The sequence below is a fragment of the Oncorhynchus mykiss genome, chromosome 23, assembly GCF_057628025.1.
Source record: "Oncorhynchus mykiss isolate SJ-2025 chromosome 23, ASM5762802v1, whole genome shotgun sequence".
Lineage (NCBI taxonomy): Eukaryota > Metazoa > Chordata > Actinopteri > Salmoniformes > Salmonidae > Oncorhynchus > Oncorhynchus mykiss.
In genome coordinates this window covers 25,156,802-25,173,526 of record NC_143044.1, presented here as the reverse complement: position 1 = coordinate 25,173,526, position 16,725 = coordinate 25,156,802, and the positions used below count along the sequence as shown (strand labels likewise).

Here is a 16,725-nt window from a genome sequence, read left to right as displayed (position 1 = left end):
CAGCAGCAAAGCAGGCCCACGCCAACATGATTCAGCCTACACGAACACACTGTCACACTGAGCACAGCACAACACTAACCTGAAGGAAGTGCACAATGTTTTATGAGGCCTACATCAAATGATCCCCCGTACAAGCAGCTACATTGATGGAGGAAACCAAGATCCAAAGTGCTTCACAGCTATGGCATGATGCTTGGAAGCTGCGTCTAACAGCCAGCACAGCAAAACGAGAACCCCAAACTAAACACCACAGATCCCAAAAAATGTGAATATGAGCATTTGTACCAAACCTTCACTGGCAATACAGCAACAAAGCATGGCAAGGAAAATTAGGTCAATGTCATCACACTCCTGGAGAGCAGAGGGCATGTTGTGGAGAACAGAGGCCTGGTGGTGCACCCTGACCATCCTTGGTTGGTAGCCAGCCCAGATAGGATCCTTGATGCAACACAGCTCCTTGAGATCAAGTGCCCCTTTAAGAGTTCCACATCTCTAACAGAATTTCTGAGTCGACCAAATGGTGACATCAAAAGCTTGGATGATGGATAGTACCTAATTTGTCCCAATGGAAAAATGGATACTACCTTCAGGTGGGTAAAAATGTTTAAGAAAATAGATGATTACCTGTATTATTACAACTACTGAACATTGTATTGTAAACTCATATTAATCAGAATTGTGTGGCAATGTGCTTTCGTATTCCTTCTTTCAGACATAAGTGTCCATGATGTGCCTGGGCCTACAGAGCTGCAAGCTGGTTGTCTGGACACCAAGCAAGCACATAGAAGTGGACATTCCATTTGATAAAGACTACACAGTTGCACATGTGCAACAGCTGCATAAGTTCTACTTTTTACAGATGCTACCTAGGTTGGCTGATGATTTGGCTGAAAAGAAGATACATCTCTGCCCAAAGTACCTGGTCTCTGGGCATACACAATTCAATTAGTTTGGGTGTGGACTTACTTCAAGAAGTACTGTTTTAATAAATATATATATTAAATAATACATAAGATACTAATATTAGATAATCAATTTATTAAGAGATATACCTACACAAACACAGTGTAATGATAAAACACAGTGTAATGATAAATTACCCTGAAAAATCTGTGGCATAGTAGCCTTTGTCTCACAAGGCAGCCATGGAATGAGATCCTTTGTGTGCTCAGCAATGACATCTATCCAGAATTTCGATGTTTTACAGAACTGACCGGGTGACCTTTTGAAGAGTCTTGCTAAATCAGCTACAACAAAGTTCTGTTTAAGTTTCATTAGTGTCAACAGAATTTGGTCTACAACTGGCATCGTTGATGATGTGGGGGCAAAAACTTTTAAGCAAGACACAAGTGTTGAATTCTAGTAGTGGAATCCCTGTGTTCAGCAGACAGTCTGCATCCTCTTTCAAAGTAACATCTGCAACAGACAGTGGTGACCTCTCGGGCTGGTGCAGTCGTCATGCCACATGTAATGGAGTAGGTGTGGTCCTCCATTGCTGGGTCTGACTGCTGTGTTTGGGCATCATGGAAGGTCTTTGAAATAGGACCTGGCTCCTCAGAAACCTCCACCACACCTGACTCACCTGCAGGTGATTAGTTGAAAATGAATATGAATATAGATGATTAGTTCATGAGATTATTTGTTAAGGATCTGGAAAAGCAAATACACTCATTTGAGATACTTTTAGAAACATTTTAAACTCCCTGTGCCTTAAAGCGTTTATCAGACTGTTCTCTACTGCAAATAAGCACTCTAAACCCAGTGGGATACATAGACTAGGTTTAATATTTTCTAAATAAATATGATATCTATTAGCTAGAACAGGGAATGACATTAACACTTGCCAAATACATATTAAATGTTGGATGTGGCAGGCAAACATTTCAGGTCACTTGCCACCATGGCAGATAAAATAACCTATTAATATTATTATACTTTAAAAAATAATAATGGATTAAGGTTACACTATGTACCATATTTGTAATGTCAAGTAGCCTACCACTCACTCAGAGTTTACAATTATAAAGCGTTTAACATAGATTTCATAACTGGCAGATTTTTTTTTAAGTGTCTGGGAGAAATTAAAGAGATTAATTTCAGACCCTGACAAGAAGCTATCGTAGTCAAATATCTAGCAAAAACTGAAGACAAACACGCGAGATCAAAACTACTCGACATGTCTGTCAACCATCCTGCTGAGGCGGTGTCTCTTCTCTGGTGGCCTCTCATTGCAACATATGCATGTGACTGAGCAAATGTGTCATCATTTGTCATTTTTTCCCTATCTCGATGATTCACCCAACACGTCACTGTCATACGTTTGTACATTCAATAGTGCACCACTGTGAAGTAATTAGTGAGAGACTGAGTTGGAAAGTATGAGGAGTCCCACCCACCTTCGTTATATACATACAGGCTGAGCTTGAAAAATAGAACAGCGCGGGCAGGGAGAGACGTCTAGCAAACCAAAAGTAAGTGACAAACTAAATGCATTTTTTGCGTAAATCGAAGCTGAACTAGCTATAATATATCAATCGTTTCCAGTAGCGATAGTGCATAATACATTTTTCGGGTTTTTGACACATTGCTTGGATATATTCATTTCTCTACTAGCGAGCCTTCTTGCGCGAAGGCTATACACAGTATAACAAAATGTCTCATTGCAATGATAAAGTAGGCTAGGCCTATGGTTAGTTATAGAACTACTTGAAATTTATGTTTGAGTAATTTGCCTGACAACGACAGGCGGCTTCGGTAAATTTGCTTTTCTTCCGATTAGCTTCCCGATGCGGAAGCTTGACAATGTAGCAAAAGTACAACTTAAAGTGTAAAATGTAAAGTTTCCCTGGCTACCTTCCGCCTAAAAAGTCGACCAAAAGTTTAGTGGTGTCATTTTTGCATGTTTTCGATATTTTGCTTTCGTCCCTCTCCTCACCCCAACCTGGGCTCGAACCAGGGTCCCTCTGCACACGTAGACAACAGTTACCCTTTGCCCAGGTAGGGGCGAGGAGAATAACGGGAGCTATAATGGTACATTGATGATGTTGACCCGGATCACTGGTTGCTGCGGAAAAGGAGGGGGTCAAAAGGGGGGTGAATGTAACCGGTGTGAAATGGCTAGCTAGTTAGCGGGGTGCGTTTCTAAAATGTATTTTTCGTTTTTATTTCACCTTTATTTAACCAGGTAGGCTAGTTGAGGACAAGTTCTCATTTGCAACTGCGACCTGGCCAAGATAAAGCAAAGCAGTGTGACACAGACAACAACACAGAGTTACACATGGAGTAAACAATAAACAAGCCAATAACACAAACAAATCAATGACACAGTAGAAAAAAATAGTCTAGAGTGTGCAAAAGGCAGAGTGTGCAAAAGGCATGAGGAGGTAGGCAATAAATAGGCCATAGGAGCGAATAGTTACAATGTAGCAGATTAATACTGGAGTGATAAATGAGCAGATGATGGTGTGCAAGTAGAGATACTGGTGTGCAAAAGAGCAGAAAAGTAAATAAAATAAAAGCAGTATGGTAATGAGGTAGATTGGGTGGGCTATTTACAGATGAACTATGTACAGCTGCAGCGATCGGTTAGCTGCTCAGATAATTGATGTTTAAAGTTGGTGAGGGAAATAAAAGTCTCCAACTTCAGCAATTTTTTGTTTTGTTTTTTGCAATTCGTTCCAGTCACTGGCAGCAGAGAACTGGAAGGAAAGGCGCCCAAATGAGGTGTTGGCTTTGGGGATGATCAGTGAGATAGACCTGCTGGAACGTGTGCTACGGGTGGGTGTTGTTATCGTGACCAGTGAACTGAGATAAGGCAGAGCTTTACCTAGCATAGACTTATAGATGACCTGGAGCCAGTGGGTCTGGCGACGAATATGTAGCGAGGGCCAGCCGACTAGAGCATACAGGTCGCAGTGGTGGGTGGTATATGGGGCATTGGTGACAAAACGGATGGCACTGTGATAGACTGCATCCAATTTGCTGAGTAGAGTGTTGGAAGCTATTTTGTAGATGACATCGCCGAAGTCGAGGATCGGTAGGATAGTCAGTTTTACTAGGGTAAGTTTGGCGGCGTGAGCGAAGGAGGCTTTGTTGCCAAATAGAAAGCCGTTTCTAGATTTGATTTTTGATTGGAGATGTTTAATATGAGTCTAGAAGGAGAGTTTACAGTCTAGCCAGACACCTAGGTATTTATAGTTGTCCACATATTCTAGGTCGGAACCGTCCAGGGTGGTGATGTTAGTCGGGTGGGCGGGCAGCCAACTGTTGAAAAGCATGCGTTTGGTTTTACTAGCGTTTAACCTCTAGTGACACCCCATCCTGTGAACGGGACCGTTGTCATCATCTGACACTAATTAGCATAACGCAACGGACATAAATCTTCCTAGAAAATATTCCTATTCATGAAAATCACAAGTGAAATATATTGGAACACAGCTTAGCCTTTTGTTAATCACCCTGTCATCTCAGATTTTCAAAATATGTTTTACAGCCAAAGCTAGACAAGCATTTGTGTAAGTTTATCGATAGCCTAGCAGAGCATCATGCCTTGCTAGCAGCAGGCAACCTTGTCACGAAAATCAGAAAAATATTTTCCTTTGAACTTCGGATGTTTTCACTCACGGTACTCCCAGGTAGATAGCCAAAGTACAGTGCCTTGCGAAAGTATTCGGCCCCCTTGAACTTTGCGACCTTTTGCCACATTTCAGGCTTCAAACATAAAGATATAAAACTGTATTTTTTTGTGAAGAATCAACAACAAGTGGGACACAATCATGAAGTGGAACGACATTTATTGGATATTTCAAACTTTTTTAACAAATCAAAAACTGAAAAATTGGGCGTGCAAAATTATTCAGCCCCCTTAAGTTAATACTTTGTAGCGCCACCTTTTGCTGCGATTACAGCTGTAAGTCGCTTGGGGTATGTCTCTATCAGTTTTGCACATCGAGAGACTGACATTTTTTCCCATTCCTCCTTGCAAAACAGCTCGAGCTCAGTGAGGTTGGATGGAGAGCATTTGTGAACAGCAGTTTTCAGTTCTTTCCACAGATTCTCGATTGGATTCAGGTCTGGACTTTGACTTGGCCATTCTAACACCTGGATATGTTTATTTTTGAACCATTCCATTGTAGATTTTGCTTTATGTTTTGGATCATTGTCTTGTTGGAAGACAAATCTCCGTCCCAGTCTCAGGTCTTTTGCAGACTCCATCAGGTTTTCTTCCAGAATGGTCCTGTATTTGGCTCCATCCATCTTCCCATCAATTTGAACCATCTTCCCTGTCCCTGCTGAAGAAAAGCAGGCCGAAACCATGATGCTGCCACCACCATGTTTGACAGTGGGGATGGTGTGTTCAGCTGTGTTGCTTTTACGCCAAACATAACGTTTTGCATTTTTGCCAAAAAGTTCAATTTTGGTTTCATCTGACCAGAGCACCTTCTTCCACATGTTTGGTGTGTCTCCCAGGTGGCTTGTGGCAAACTTTAAACGACACTTTTTATGGATATCTTTAAGAAATGGCTTTCTTCTTGCCACTCTTCCATAAAGGCCAGATTTGTGCAATATACGACTGATTGTTGTCCTATGGACAGAGTCTCCCACCTCAGCTGTAGATCTCTGCAGTTCATCCAGAGTGATCATGGGCCTCTTGGCTGCATCTCTGATCAGTCTTCTCCTTGTATGAGCTGAAAGTTTTGAGGGACGGCCAGGTCTTGGTAGATTTGCAGTGGTCTGATACTCCTTCCATTTCAATATTATCGCTTGCACAGTGCTCCTTGGGATGTTTAAAGCTTGGGAAATCTTTTTGTATCCAAATCCGGCTTTAAACTTCTTCACAACAATATCTCGGTCCTGCCTAGTGTGTTCCTTGTTCTTCATGATGCTCTCTGCGCTTTTAACGGACCTCTGAGACTATCACAGTGCAGGTGCATTTATACGGAGACTTGATTACACACAGGTGGATTGTATTTATCATCATTAGTCATTTAGGTCAACATTGGATCATTCAGAGATCCTCGCTGAACTTCTGGAGTGAGTTTGCTGCACTGAAAGTAAAGGGGCTGAATAATTTTGCACGCCCAATTTTTCAGTTTTTGATTTGTTAAAAAAGTTTGAAATATCCAATAAATGTCGTTCCACTTCATGATTGTGTCCCACTTGTTGTTGATTCTTCACAAAAAAATACAGTTTTATATCTTTATGTTTGAAGCCTGAAATGTGGCAAAAGGTCGCAAAGTTCAAGGGGGGCGAATACTTTCGCAAGGCACTGTATTTATATACAGATCTGTATACATGTGTAACGTTACTTACATTTGATCAATAGAAAGCTGCCACATTTCATTCTAATGTATCAGAGCGATTGTGTTCCAGGTGGTAGCCTGTTTCTTAATTTAGGCTGTATTTGCCATTGATTTGTGGTTTGATTATTATACAGGATGTTAATAGCCTATGGGCTTTGGTGAGTATGCTGAACTTGTGTTCTGGTCAAATGCTTTGGTTTCTTATGTTGATGTCTTTGTGTCACAATTTCACTCCTGTATTACACTGTTGCTTGTTTACTTGAAATCTATAGGCCTCAGGCCACTGATAAGGGAAAGAGAAATACATTTGTGTTGAAATTAGTATTAGTTGTAGATAGGTTAGATACATGAGAAGCATGGTTGATTGCTTTAGCCTCTGGTGTTTGGACTTTGGCTTTCTCGCTTAGTTTCATTTTAGGCTGTTGTCTTAGACTTGTGTCCGTATGGTACACTCCTAGAAAAAATGGTTCTGTGATTGTCCACATAGGAGAACCATTTTTGTTCCTGGTAGAACCCTTTTTGGGTCCAAGTTGAACTCTTTTGGGTTTCATGTAGAACACTCTGTGGAAACGGTTCTACATGGAACCCAAAAGGTGTTAATTAAAAGGTTATCCTATGGGAACAGCGAAAGTACCCTTTTTGTTATAGATAACACTTTTTTTCTAAGAATGTAGATTAAATGGATGACGGTGTAATAACAATTATGTAGTCCTTAAATCCATAAATATTATACTATAAAATTAGTTTGACACCCCTGCTGAACTTTGTACTGAATGTGCTTTTTATGTTGGCACACCTTGGGTCTAGTCAGTGACATGAAATAGAATGAATAGAGCTGACATGATTCCCTATTCTATTTGACACATAAATGTATGATGTAGAACAGATATGACTATCTGAACATTCTATAACTTTAAATCAAATCAAACGTATTTATAAAGCCCAGCTGATATCTCAAAGTGCTGTACAGAAACCCAGCCTAAAACCCCAAACAGTAAGCAATGCAGGTGTAGAAGCACGATGGCTAGGAAAAACTCCATAGAAAGGCCAGAACCTAGGAAGAAACCTAGCGAGGAACCAGGTTATGAGGGGTGGCCAGTCCTCTTCTGGCTGTGCTGGTGGAGATTATAACATAACATGGCCAAGATGTTCAAATGTTCATAGATGACCAGCAGGGTCAAATAATAATAATCACAGTGGTTGTCGAGGGTGCAACAGGTCAGCACCTCAGGAGTAAATGTCAGTTGACTGACTTTACATCTTCCGGAACAGGCTCTTGACCTAGAACTGTGTTCCTATTCAAATACAAAAAACAGTCTGTCATTCTTTTCAGTGTCACTAAAATGCAAATGATGAGAAGGAATACTTCCATGGAACCATACAGTGGCAAGAAAAAGTATGTGAACCCTTTCGAATTACCTGGACATACCTGGTCATACAATTTGATCTGATCTTCATCTAACAATAGACAAACACAGTCTGCTTAAACTAATAACACACAAACATTCATATGTTTTCATGTCTTTATTGAACACACCGTGTAAACAATCACATTGCAGAGTGGAACAAGTATGTGAACCCTTGGTTTTAATAACTGATTGACCCTACTTTGGCAGCAATAACCTCAAGCAAACGTTTTTTGTAGTTGCAGATCAGACCTGCACAACAATCAGGAGGAACAGCAATTTTCTTGTGATGTCTGTTGTGAACCACTATCTTGAGGTCATGCCACAGCATCTCAATCGGGTTGAGGTCAGGACTCTGATTGGGCCACTCCAGAAGGCGTATTTTCTTCTGTTGAAGCCATTCTGTTGTTCATTTACTTCTGTGTTTTGGGTCATTGTCCTGTTGCATCACCCAACTTCTGTTGATCTTCAATTGGTGGACACATACGATAACATTCTCCTGCAAAATGTCTTGATAAACTTGGGAATTCATTTTTCTGTTGATGATAGCAAGCTGTCCAGGCCCTGAGGCAGCAAAGCAGCCCCAAACCATGATGCCCCTTTCACCATACTTTACAGTTGGGATGAGACTTTGATGTTGGTGTGCTGTGCCTTTCTTTCTCCACACATAGTGTTGTGTGTTTCTTCCAAACAACTCAACTTTAGTTTCATCTGTCCACAGAATATTTTGCCAGTAGTGCTGTGGAACATCTAGATGTTATTTTGCGAACTTCAGACGTGCAGCAATGTTTCTTTTGGACACCAGTGGCTTCTTTCGTGGTGTCCTTCCATGAACACCATTCTTGTTTAGTGTTTTACATATCATAGACTCGTCAACAGGGATGTTAGCATGTTCCAGGGATTCCTGTAAGTCTTTAGCTGACACTAGGATTCTTCTTAACTGTCACGCCCTGACCGTAGATTGCTTTGTATGTTTCTGTTTTTTGTTTGGTCAGGGTGTGATGTGGGTGGGCATTCTATGCTTGTATGTCTAGGTTTTGTATTTCTATGTTTTGGCCGGGTATGGTTCTCAATCAGGGGCAGCTGTCTTTCGTTGTCTCTGATTGAGAACCATACTTAAGTAGCCTGTTTTCCCACTGTTAGTTGTGGGTGGTTATTTTCTGTTTAGTGTTTGTTGCACCTGTCAGAACTGTTTCGGCTATGCTTTTTGTATTCAGTTCTCAGTCAGAATAAATAATATGAACATGTACCACGCTGCACCTTGGTCTTCACCTTCTTCTAATGAAAGTCGTTACATTAACCTCATTGAACATTCTGTGCTGTGCTCTTGCAGTCTTCTTTGCAGGACGGCCATTCCCAGGGAGAGTAGCAACAGTGCTGAACTTTCTCCATTAATAGACCATTTGTCTTACCGTGGACTGATGATCATCAAGGCTTTTAGAGATACTTTTGTAACCCTTTCCAGCTTTATGCAAGTCAACAATTCTTAATCTTGGGTATTCTGAGATATATTTAGTTTGTGGCATGATTCACATCAGGCAATGCTTCTTGTGAATAGCAAACTCACATTTTATGAGGGTTTTTTATAGGGCAGAGCGGCTCTAACCAAAATCTCCAATCTCGTCTCAATGATTGTACTCCAGGTTAGCTGACTCCTGACTCCTATTATATAATTGGAGAAGTCATTAGCCTTGGGGTTCATACTTTTTCCAACCTACACTGTGAATGTTTAAATTATGTATTCAATATAATTTGTGTGTTATTAGTTTAAGCAGACTGTGTTTGTCAGTTGTTGTGACTTAGATGAAGAACATATCTAATTTTATGACCAATTTATGCAGAAATCCAGATAATTCCAAAGGGTTCACATACTTTTTCTTGCCACTGTAGGTGTCTGAGCAATGCAGCAAACAACCCACTTTCAAAATAGGGGTGCAAACGTATGTTCTGGCATTCCACATTTTTAACCAGAAAATGATCATGGGTCATTGGGTAATTTGTCATTTTCAATTATTATCAATTAATTATTATGTTTTGAGCTAGTCTGTATTAAAATAGATATGTGCATTGTATATATGATATAACAATTAACAGATTGTATTTTGCACCCACTCCCCACTCAAGATTAATGGTTTTGCCCAATCAAAGTTTGATTTGCTCCAGTGCACCACTGATTTGGTTCAGTGCAGTTAGGAATCACTAGATGCACCACTGGTGTTTAAATTGAAAAGGCAACTGCAAAATATAATTATATATTTTGTGCTGTTAAATTTGTATAATTGTTTTATATATTTTGTTGTGCTATTGTTACATTTGTATAATTGTTTCATGTCCTATGGTGTTGGTCCAATGGTGTTACATATAATTTGAACTGTGTGCACCAGGAGCAAATTCAAGGCGTTCACACTTTATCAGCCCAGGGCCAAGAGCCTCTTTAGCCAAAGGGAGATTTTAGCCCGGGGCTAAGCGAGTGTTCACACTTGCACATTCTAAAGTGGGCTAGCACCAACCCAGGGTTAGCTGGCCCAGCTCCAGAGCAGGGTTAGCACCGATTTATAGCCTCTGAAACGCTGTGCCAAAATGGCCAGTTTGAATCAGGGTCAATAACAATGCCTAGAATGCCAAAGTCACTTAATTTACATAGCTATGCTTAAATTTGTATAATTGTTTTATATATTTTGTTGTGCTGTTGTAGTGCGTCCTGCTATCTGTCAATCGCCAGAATGCTTACTGTCCAATCACAAAAGCTCCACGGTCACTTAATTTACATAGCTATGCTTGTGACGCCTGTACGTTATGCAAATTGTTATGCAATGTTGGCTGCAAATCTATACGATTTCATCCTTCCATCTGTGGACAAAAAAAACAATACTTTAATCTGTGCAAAAACATTGGTTGCTATGCAGCAGGCTGGCTAACGTCTTCTCCCTTATCCAACTAAAGTTACAAACTCTACAGCTGGAAAGGCAGTAAACGCTCAATGTTTGTCCGTTTTCATAGGTTTGTATTTACATTTAATTTAATATATGATAATAGTGTTCCATGATTTCACCTGAATCAGAAAAGTTTCTCGTGCGGGCACAGCATGCTCTGTGACGTTACTGGGGCGAGATCGTGAAACATTTCAAAAGTGAAACATTGTTTCCGAGGTCAGACAGGCAGAGAGCAAGGTTTATACAGACCGTCACTGTTGGAAATCAAATGCTAGGCTAGAAGCAATATGAAATGTAAGGCATAAACGCCGACGTTCTGTAAATTGCCTTGGAAATAATGGAGGACGCCGTTCCGGAAAACAGCTGGTCAAACTAGAAACACGTGGAAGGATTTGACAGCACAGAGCCACTTGAGGGACCACTTGAGACATTCATGTTCATCACTCACCACGTTAGGTTACCAATCGATGGTCTCTGCAAAAACAAATCACTACGTTTTTCTTCCTCGTTGGACCAGCGTTTACAATGTATATCATTTCAGCTTGTGTAGTTGTTGGTTTAGCTTTCTATAATGTTGTAGCAAGTAAGGTCTGCATGTATGTGTAGGCGCATATTGCGTCATGATTGCAAGGTGTCCCGATAACTTTTCCAACTGTCCCGTTGTCTGGTTTTAATGTCCATTATTGAATGCCCTTCTAGCCAATCAAAAACGAGTATTCAACAACGTTGTGGTATATTTAAAGTGTAATTTTCCTCCACACGCGGTTTACAGGCATTTAACACCATATGGCATTTTTTTGCCATCTATTTTCCAACTTCAATCGGTTAAATCACATTCGTAAAATGTTTTTATGCAGTTACAAAGGTAATGGTCCTGGCTGAGCCCCATATGCGAGCTCAGCAGTGCACCATGGCCGAATCACGGTTACAAATCAAATTGTATTCCTGCTTATGCTTTGTAAACAACAGGTGTGGACTAACATTGAAATGCTTACTTTCGGCCGTTCCCAACAATGCAGGGACGAAAGAAATAGAGAAAGTATAGAAAAGTAAAACACATAATAATACAAGTAATAATAGTTACACAATGAGTAGGCTAATGATAACAATATACACTGAACAAAAATCAAAAGGCAACATTTAAAGTGTTGGTCCCATGTTTCATGAGCTGAAATAAAAGATCTCAGAAATGTCTCTCAAATTTTGTGCACAAATTTGTTTACATGTCTGTTATTGAGCATTTCTTCTTTGCCAAAAAGAAGAAGTTCTACTGGCATCCGCCAAACCCAGATTCGTCTGTCGGACTGCCAGATGTTCTCTGGAGTGATGAATCACGCTTTACCGTGTTTCCACTGCTCCAGAGTCCAATGGCAGCGAGCTTTACACCAAGCTTGTGTGGCCTACCACTTTGCAGCTGAGCTGTTGTTGCTCCTAGACGTTTCCACTTCATGATAACAGCACTTACAGTTGACTAGGGCAGCTCTAGCAGGGCACACATTTTACAAACTGACTTGTTGGAAAGGTGGAAAGTCACTGAGCTCTTCAGTAAGGCCATTTTACTGCCAATGTTTGTCTGTGGAGAATGCATGGCTGTGTGCTCGATTTTAAACACCTGTCAGCAACGGGTGTGACTGAAATAGCCGAATCCACTCATTTGAATGAGTGTCCACATAACATGTGTATATATAGTGTAATTTATTGTGGCAAAACCTAAAAAAATGTTCTGTTCTCTTCATGAATATGGATTCCCACTGTTAAACAGTGTGGAATTGTAGGAAAAATGTATCTAAAATATTCTGGGGGAAATACCCCAGACCCCCCCCCCCCCCTTACAATTGTCTGTAAGGTCCCTTAGTCGAGCAGTGAATTTCAAACACAGATTTAACCACAAAGATGAGGGAGGGTTTTCAATGCCTCTCAAAGAAGGGCACCTATTGGTAGATGGGTAAGAACAAAAAAAGCATATCCCTTTGAGCATGAAATTAATAATTACACTTTGGTTGGTGTATCAATACACCCAGTCACTACAAAGATACAGGTGTCCATCCTAACTCAGTTGCTGGAGACGAAGGAAACCGCTCAGGGATTTCACCAAGAGGCCAATTGTGACTTTAAAACAGTTGCAGAGTTCAATGGCTGTGATAGGAGAAAACTGAGGACAAATTAACAACATTGTAATTACTCAACAATACTAACCTAAATGACAGAGTGTAAAGAAGGAAGCTTGTATAGAATAAAAATATACCAAAACACGTATCCTGTAATAAGGAACTAAAGTAAAACTGCAAAAAACGTGGCAAAGAAATTTACTTTAAGTCCTGAATACAAAGCATTGTTTGTGGCAAATCCAACACAACGCATCACTGAGTAACACTCTTCTTATTTTCAAGCATGGTGGTGGCTGCATCATGTTATGGGGGATATGCTTGTCATTGGCAAGGACTAGGGAGTTTTATTAGAATAAAAATAAACTGAATAGAACTAAGCACAGGCAAAATCCTTCAGAAAAACCTTTTTATCTGCTTTCCAACAGATACTGGGAGAGGAATTCACCTTTGAGCAGGACATTAACCTAAATCACAAGGCCAAATATTCACTGGAGTTGCTTACCAAGACATCATTGAATGTTCCTGAGTGACCTAGTTACAGTTTTGACTTAAATAGGCTTGAACATCTATGGCAAGACTTGAAAATGGCCATCTAGCAATGATTTACAACAAACTCCACAGAGTTTGAAGAATTTAAAAAAAAGAATTATGTGCAAATATTGTACAATCCAGGTGTGAAAATATCTTAGACTCACAGCTGTAATTGCTGCCAAAGGTGATTCTAACATGTATTGACTCAGGGGTGTGAATACTTATGTAAATGAGAGATTTCTGTATTTCATTTTCAATAAATGTGCAGAAATGTCAAAAGTGTTTTCACTTTGTCATTATAGGGTATTGTCTGTAGATGGGTGAGAAAAAAAAATATTTTGAATTCTGGCTGTTACACAACAAAATGTGGAATAAGTTAAGGGGTATTAATAGTTTCTGAAGGCACTGTATGTGTCCCAAAAATATTATTTCTGTGTTTATTTTTTGTAAACTTCATGTATGTAGTTGTTCCATTTATACACAGTTACCCATAAATTGATCATGTTAAAAATTAAACCATCAGCCAAGGAAATCACGATTCATTCCTGCTTAATGGGTCATCCTGAGAAATATAGCCATGTTTCTTCTCCCCAGCTAAACTTCATGGAGAGGGGAGTGGCCCACTGCATTTTCCTGTCATCATAACCTAACCCGGAACAGAAAAACTCCAAACAGAATGCATTTACACATAAAAAATAGTCCTTACATTTAGATATTTTTCCTTATTTCAGACCATAAACCATGAGTTATCCAGGATACCCCGCTCAAGCTGGTGGCTATCCCCCTCAGCCGGGCGCCTACCCACCCCAAGCTGGAGGCTATCCCCCTCAGCCGGGCGCCTACCCACCCCAAGCCGGAGGCTATCCACCCCAGGCAGGTGGTTACCCCCCACAGGCAGGTGGTTACCCCCCACAGGCTGGTGGTTACCCCCCTCAGGCTGGTGGCTATCCACCACAGCCTGGAGCTGGAGGGTACCCAGCCATACCCCCAGCAGGTAAGGCCTCAGGACAACAGATGCCTAATACAGTGCCTTGCGAAAGTATTCGGCCCCCTTGAACTTTGCGACCTTTTGCCACATTTCAGGCTTCAAACATAAAGATATAAAACTGTATTTTTTTGTGAAGAATCAACAACAAGTGGGACACAATCATGAAGTGGAACGACATTTATTGGATATTTCAAACTTTTTTAACAAGTCAAAAACTGAAAAATTGGGCATGCAAAATTATTCAGCCCCCTTAAGTTAATACTTTGTAGCGCCACCTTTTGCTGCGATTACAGCTGTAAGTCGCTTGGGGTATGTCTCTATCAGTTTTGCACATCGAGAGACTGACATTTTTTCCCATTCCTCCTTGCAAAACAGCTCGAGCTCAGTGAGGTTGGATGGAGAGCATTTGTGAACAGCAGTTTTCAGTTCTTTCCACAGATTCTCGATTGGATTCAGGTCTGGACTTTGACTTGGCCATTCTAACACCTGGATATGTTTATTTTTGAACCATTCCATTGTAGATTTTGCTTTATGTTTTGGATCATTGTCTTGTTGGAAGACAAATCTCCGTCCCAGTCTCAGGTCTTTTGCAGACTCCATCAGGTTTTCTTCCAGAATGGTCCTGTATTTGGCTCCATCCATCTTCCCATCAATTTGAACCATCTTCCCTGTCCCTGCTGAAGAAAAGCAGGCCCAAACCATGATGCTGCCACCACCATGTTTGACAGTGGGGATGGTGTGTTCAGCTGTGTTGCTTTTACGCCAAACATAACGTTTTGCATTTTTGCCAAAAAGTTCAATTTTGGTTTCATCTGACCAGAGCACCTTCTTCCACATGTTTGGTGTGTCTCCCAGGTGGCTTGTGGCAAACTTTAAACGACACTTTTTATGGATATCTTTAAGAAATGGCTTTCTTCTTGCCACTCTTCCATAAAGGCCAGATTTGTGCAATATACGACTGATTGTTGTCCTATGGACAGAGTCTCCCACCTCAGCTGTAGATCTCTGCAGTTCATCCAGAGTGATCATGGGCCTCTTGGCTGCATCTCTGATCAGTCTTCTCCTTGTATGAGCTGAAAGTTTAGAGGGACGGCCAGGTCTTGGTAGATTTGCAGTGGTCTGATACTCCTTCCATTTCAATATTATCGCTTGCACAGTGCTCCTTGGGATGTTTAAAGCTTGGGAAATCTTTTTGTATCCAAATCCGGCTTTAAACTTCTTTACAGCAGTATCTCGGACCTGCCTGGTGTGTTCCTTGTTCTTCATGATGCTCTCTGCGCTTTTGACGGACCTCTGAGACTATCACAGTGCAGGTGCATTTATACGGAGACTTGATTACACACAGGTGGATTGTATTTATCATCATTAGTCATTTAGGTCAACATTGGATCATTCAGAGATCCTCACTGAACTTCTGGAGAGAGTTTGCTGCACTGAAAGTAAAGGGGCTGAATAATTTTGCACGCCCAATTTTTCAGTTTTTGATTTGTTAAAAAAGTTTGAAATATCCAATAAATGTCGTTCCACTTCATGATTGTGTCCCACTTGTTGTTGATTCTTCACAAAAAAATACAGTTTTATATCTTTATGTTTGAAGCCTGAAATGTGGCAAAAGGTCGCAAAGTTCAAGGGGGCCGAATACTTTCGCAAGGCACTGTATATGCACATGCAGCATGTTTTATATGTTTTATTCTCTAAACAACCTTCGCTGTGCTGAGAGACAACACTCACAGACCAACTTGTGACTGACATAGTACTCCCATTCTGCTGACTAGAATTGGCAAGTGTGTTTATTGCTAGTCCTGGTGTTTCATTCCAAAGCCAATTTAATACGGACCCATTTCTTTACCTCTCTGCCCTAGCAGCAATACCAGATATTTGTTAAAACTTCTCTAGTATGAAGTTTAAGCACTTTCTATTTCTATTTAAAATAGAACAATTATCCTCTGGTTTCTGGTACCCCTGATTGAAGGATTTATTGATTGATTGATTAATCAATTACTTGATAGGTTGACTACAATCATATACAACCACAACATCAAAGCAAAACAGTCCAAACTTTTGTAAAACAGTAGTAATAGTACATAGTGATTTGCCATAAACAGTTTAGTGGCATGCCCATCTATGTCATCTGTTACAGATAGTTGGGGAGGTGGTGCTGGTTTCCCCGCCTTTGGTCTTGACAATCTGTCCAACCCTGGATTCAGCGCAGGCAATCTCCCAGCCATGGTAAGTCTGGCATGAAAATACAGTACAACCCCCCCCCCCCCCCCCCCCCCCCCCCCCCCATGAATTGCACGGCCAATAATGGAAATCACAACCCAATTATTGACTTTTTACCCAGGTCATCTTTTTCTCATATCTATCGATGTTGCAGCTTTCTTGCTAACCTTCCTTAATAGTCTCTCGCGTGACTAAAATAATGTAGCTCATGTTTATTAGCTTAGATAGTGCTTC

General features: G+C 40.6%; 1 protein-coding gene across 2 annotated transcripts in view; it reads left to right on the top strand.

The window, feature by feature from the left end:
• The first annotated feature begins 2,174 nt into the window (after positions 1-2,174).
• Positions 2,175-16,725, top strand: part of anxa11a (annexin A11a) — a 26,391-nt gene continuing 11,840 nt past the window's right edge. Inside the window, exons 1-3 of one of the 2 annotated variants that reach the window (XM_090217166.1) lie at positions 2,175-2,471; positions 14,012-14,274; positions 16,409-16,497. In XM_090217166.1, coding sequence (XP_090073292.1) covers positions 14,022-14,274; positions 16,409-16,497 — 342 coding nt within the window. In that variant the 5' untranslated portion in view covers positions 2,175-2,471; positions 14,012-14,021. The remainder of the gene's footprint in view (positions 2,472-14,011; positions 14,275-16,408; positions 16,498-16,725) is intronic. The other variant, XM_090217167.1, reaches the window with a different exon arrangement.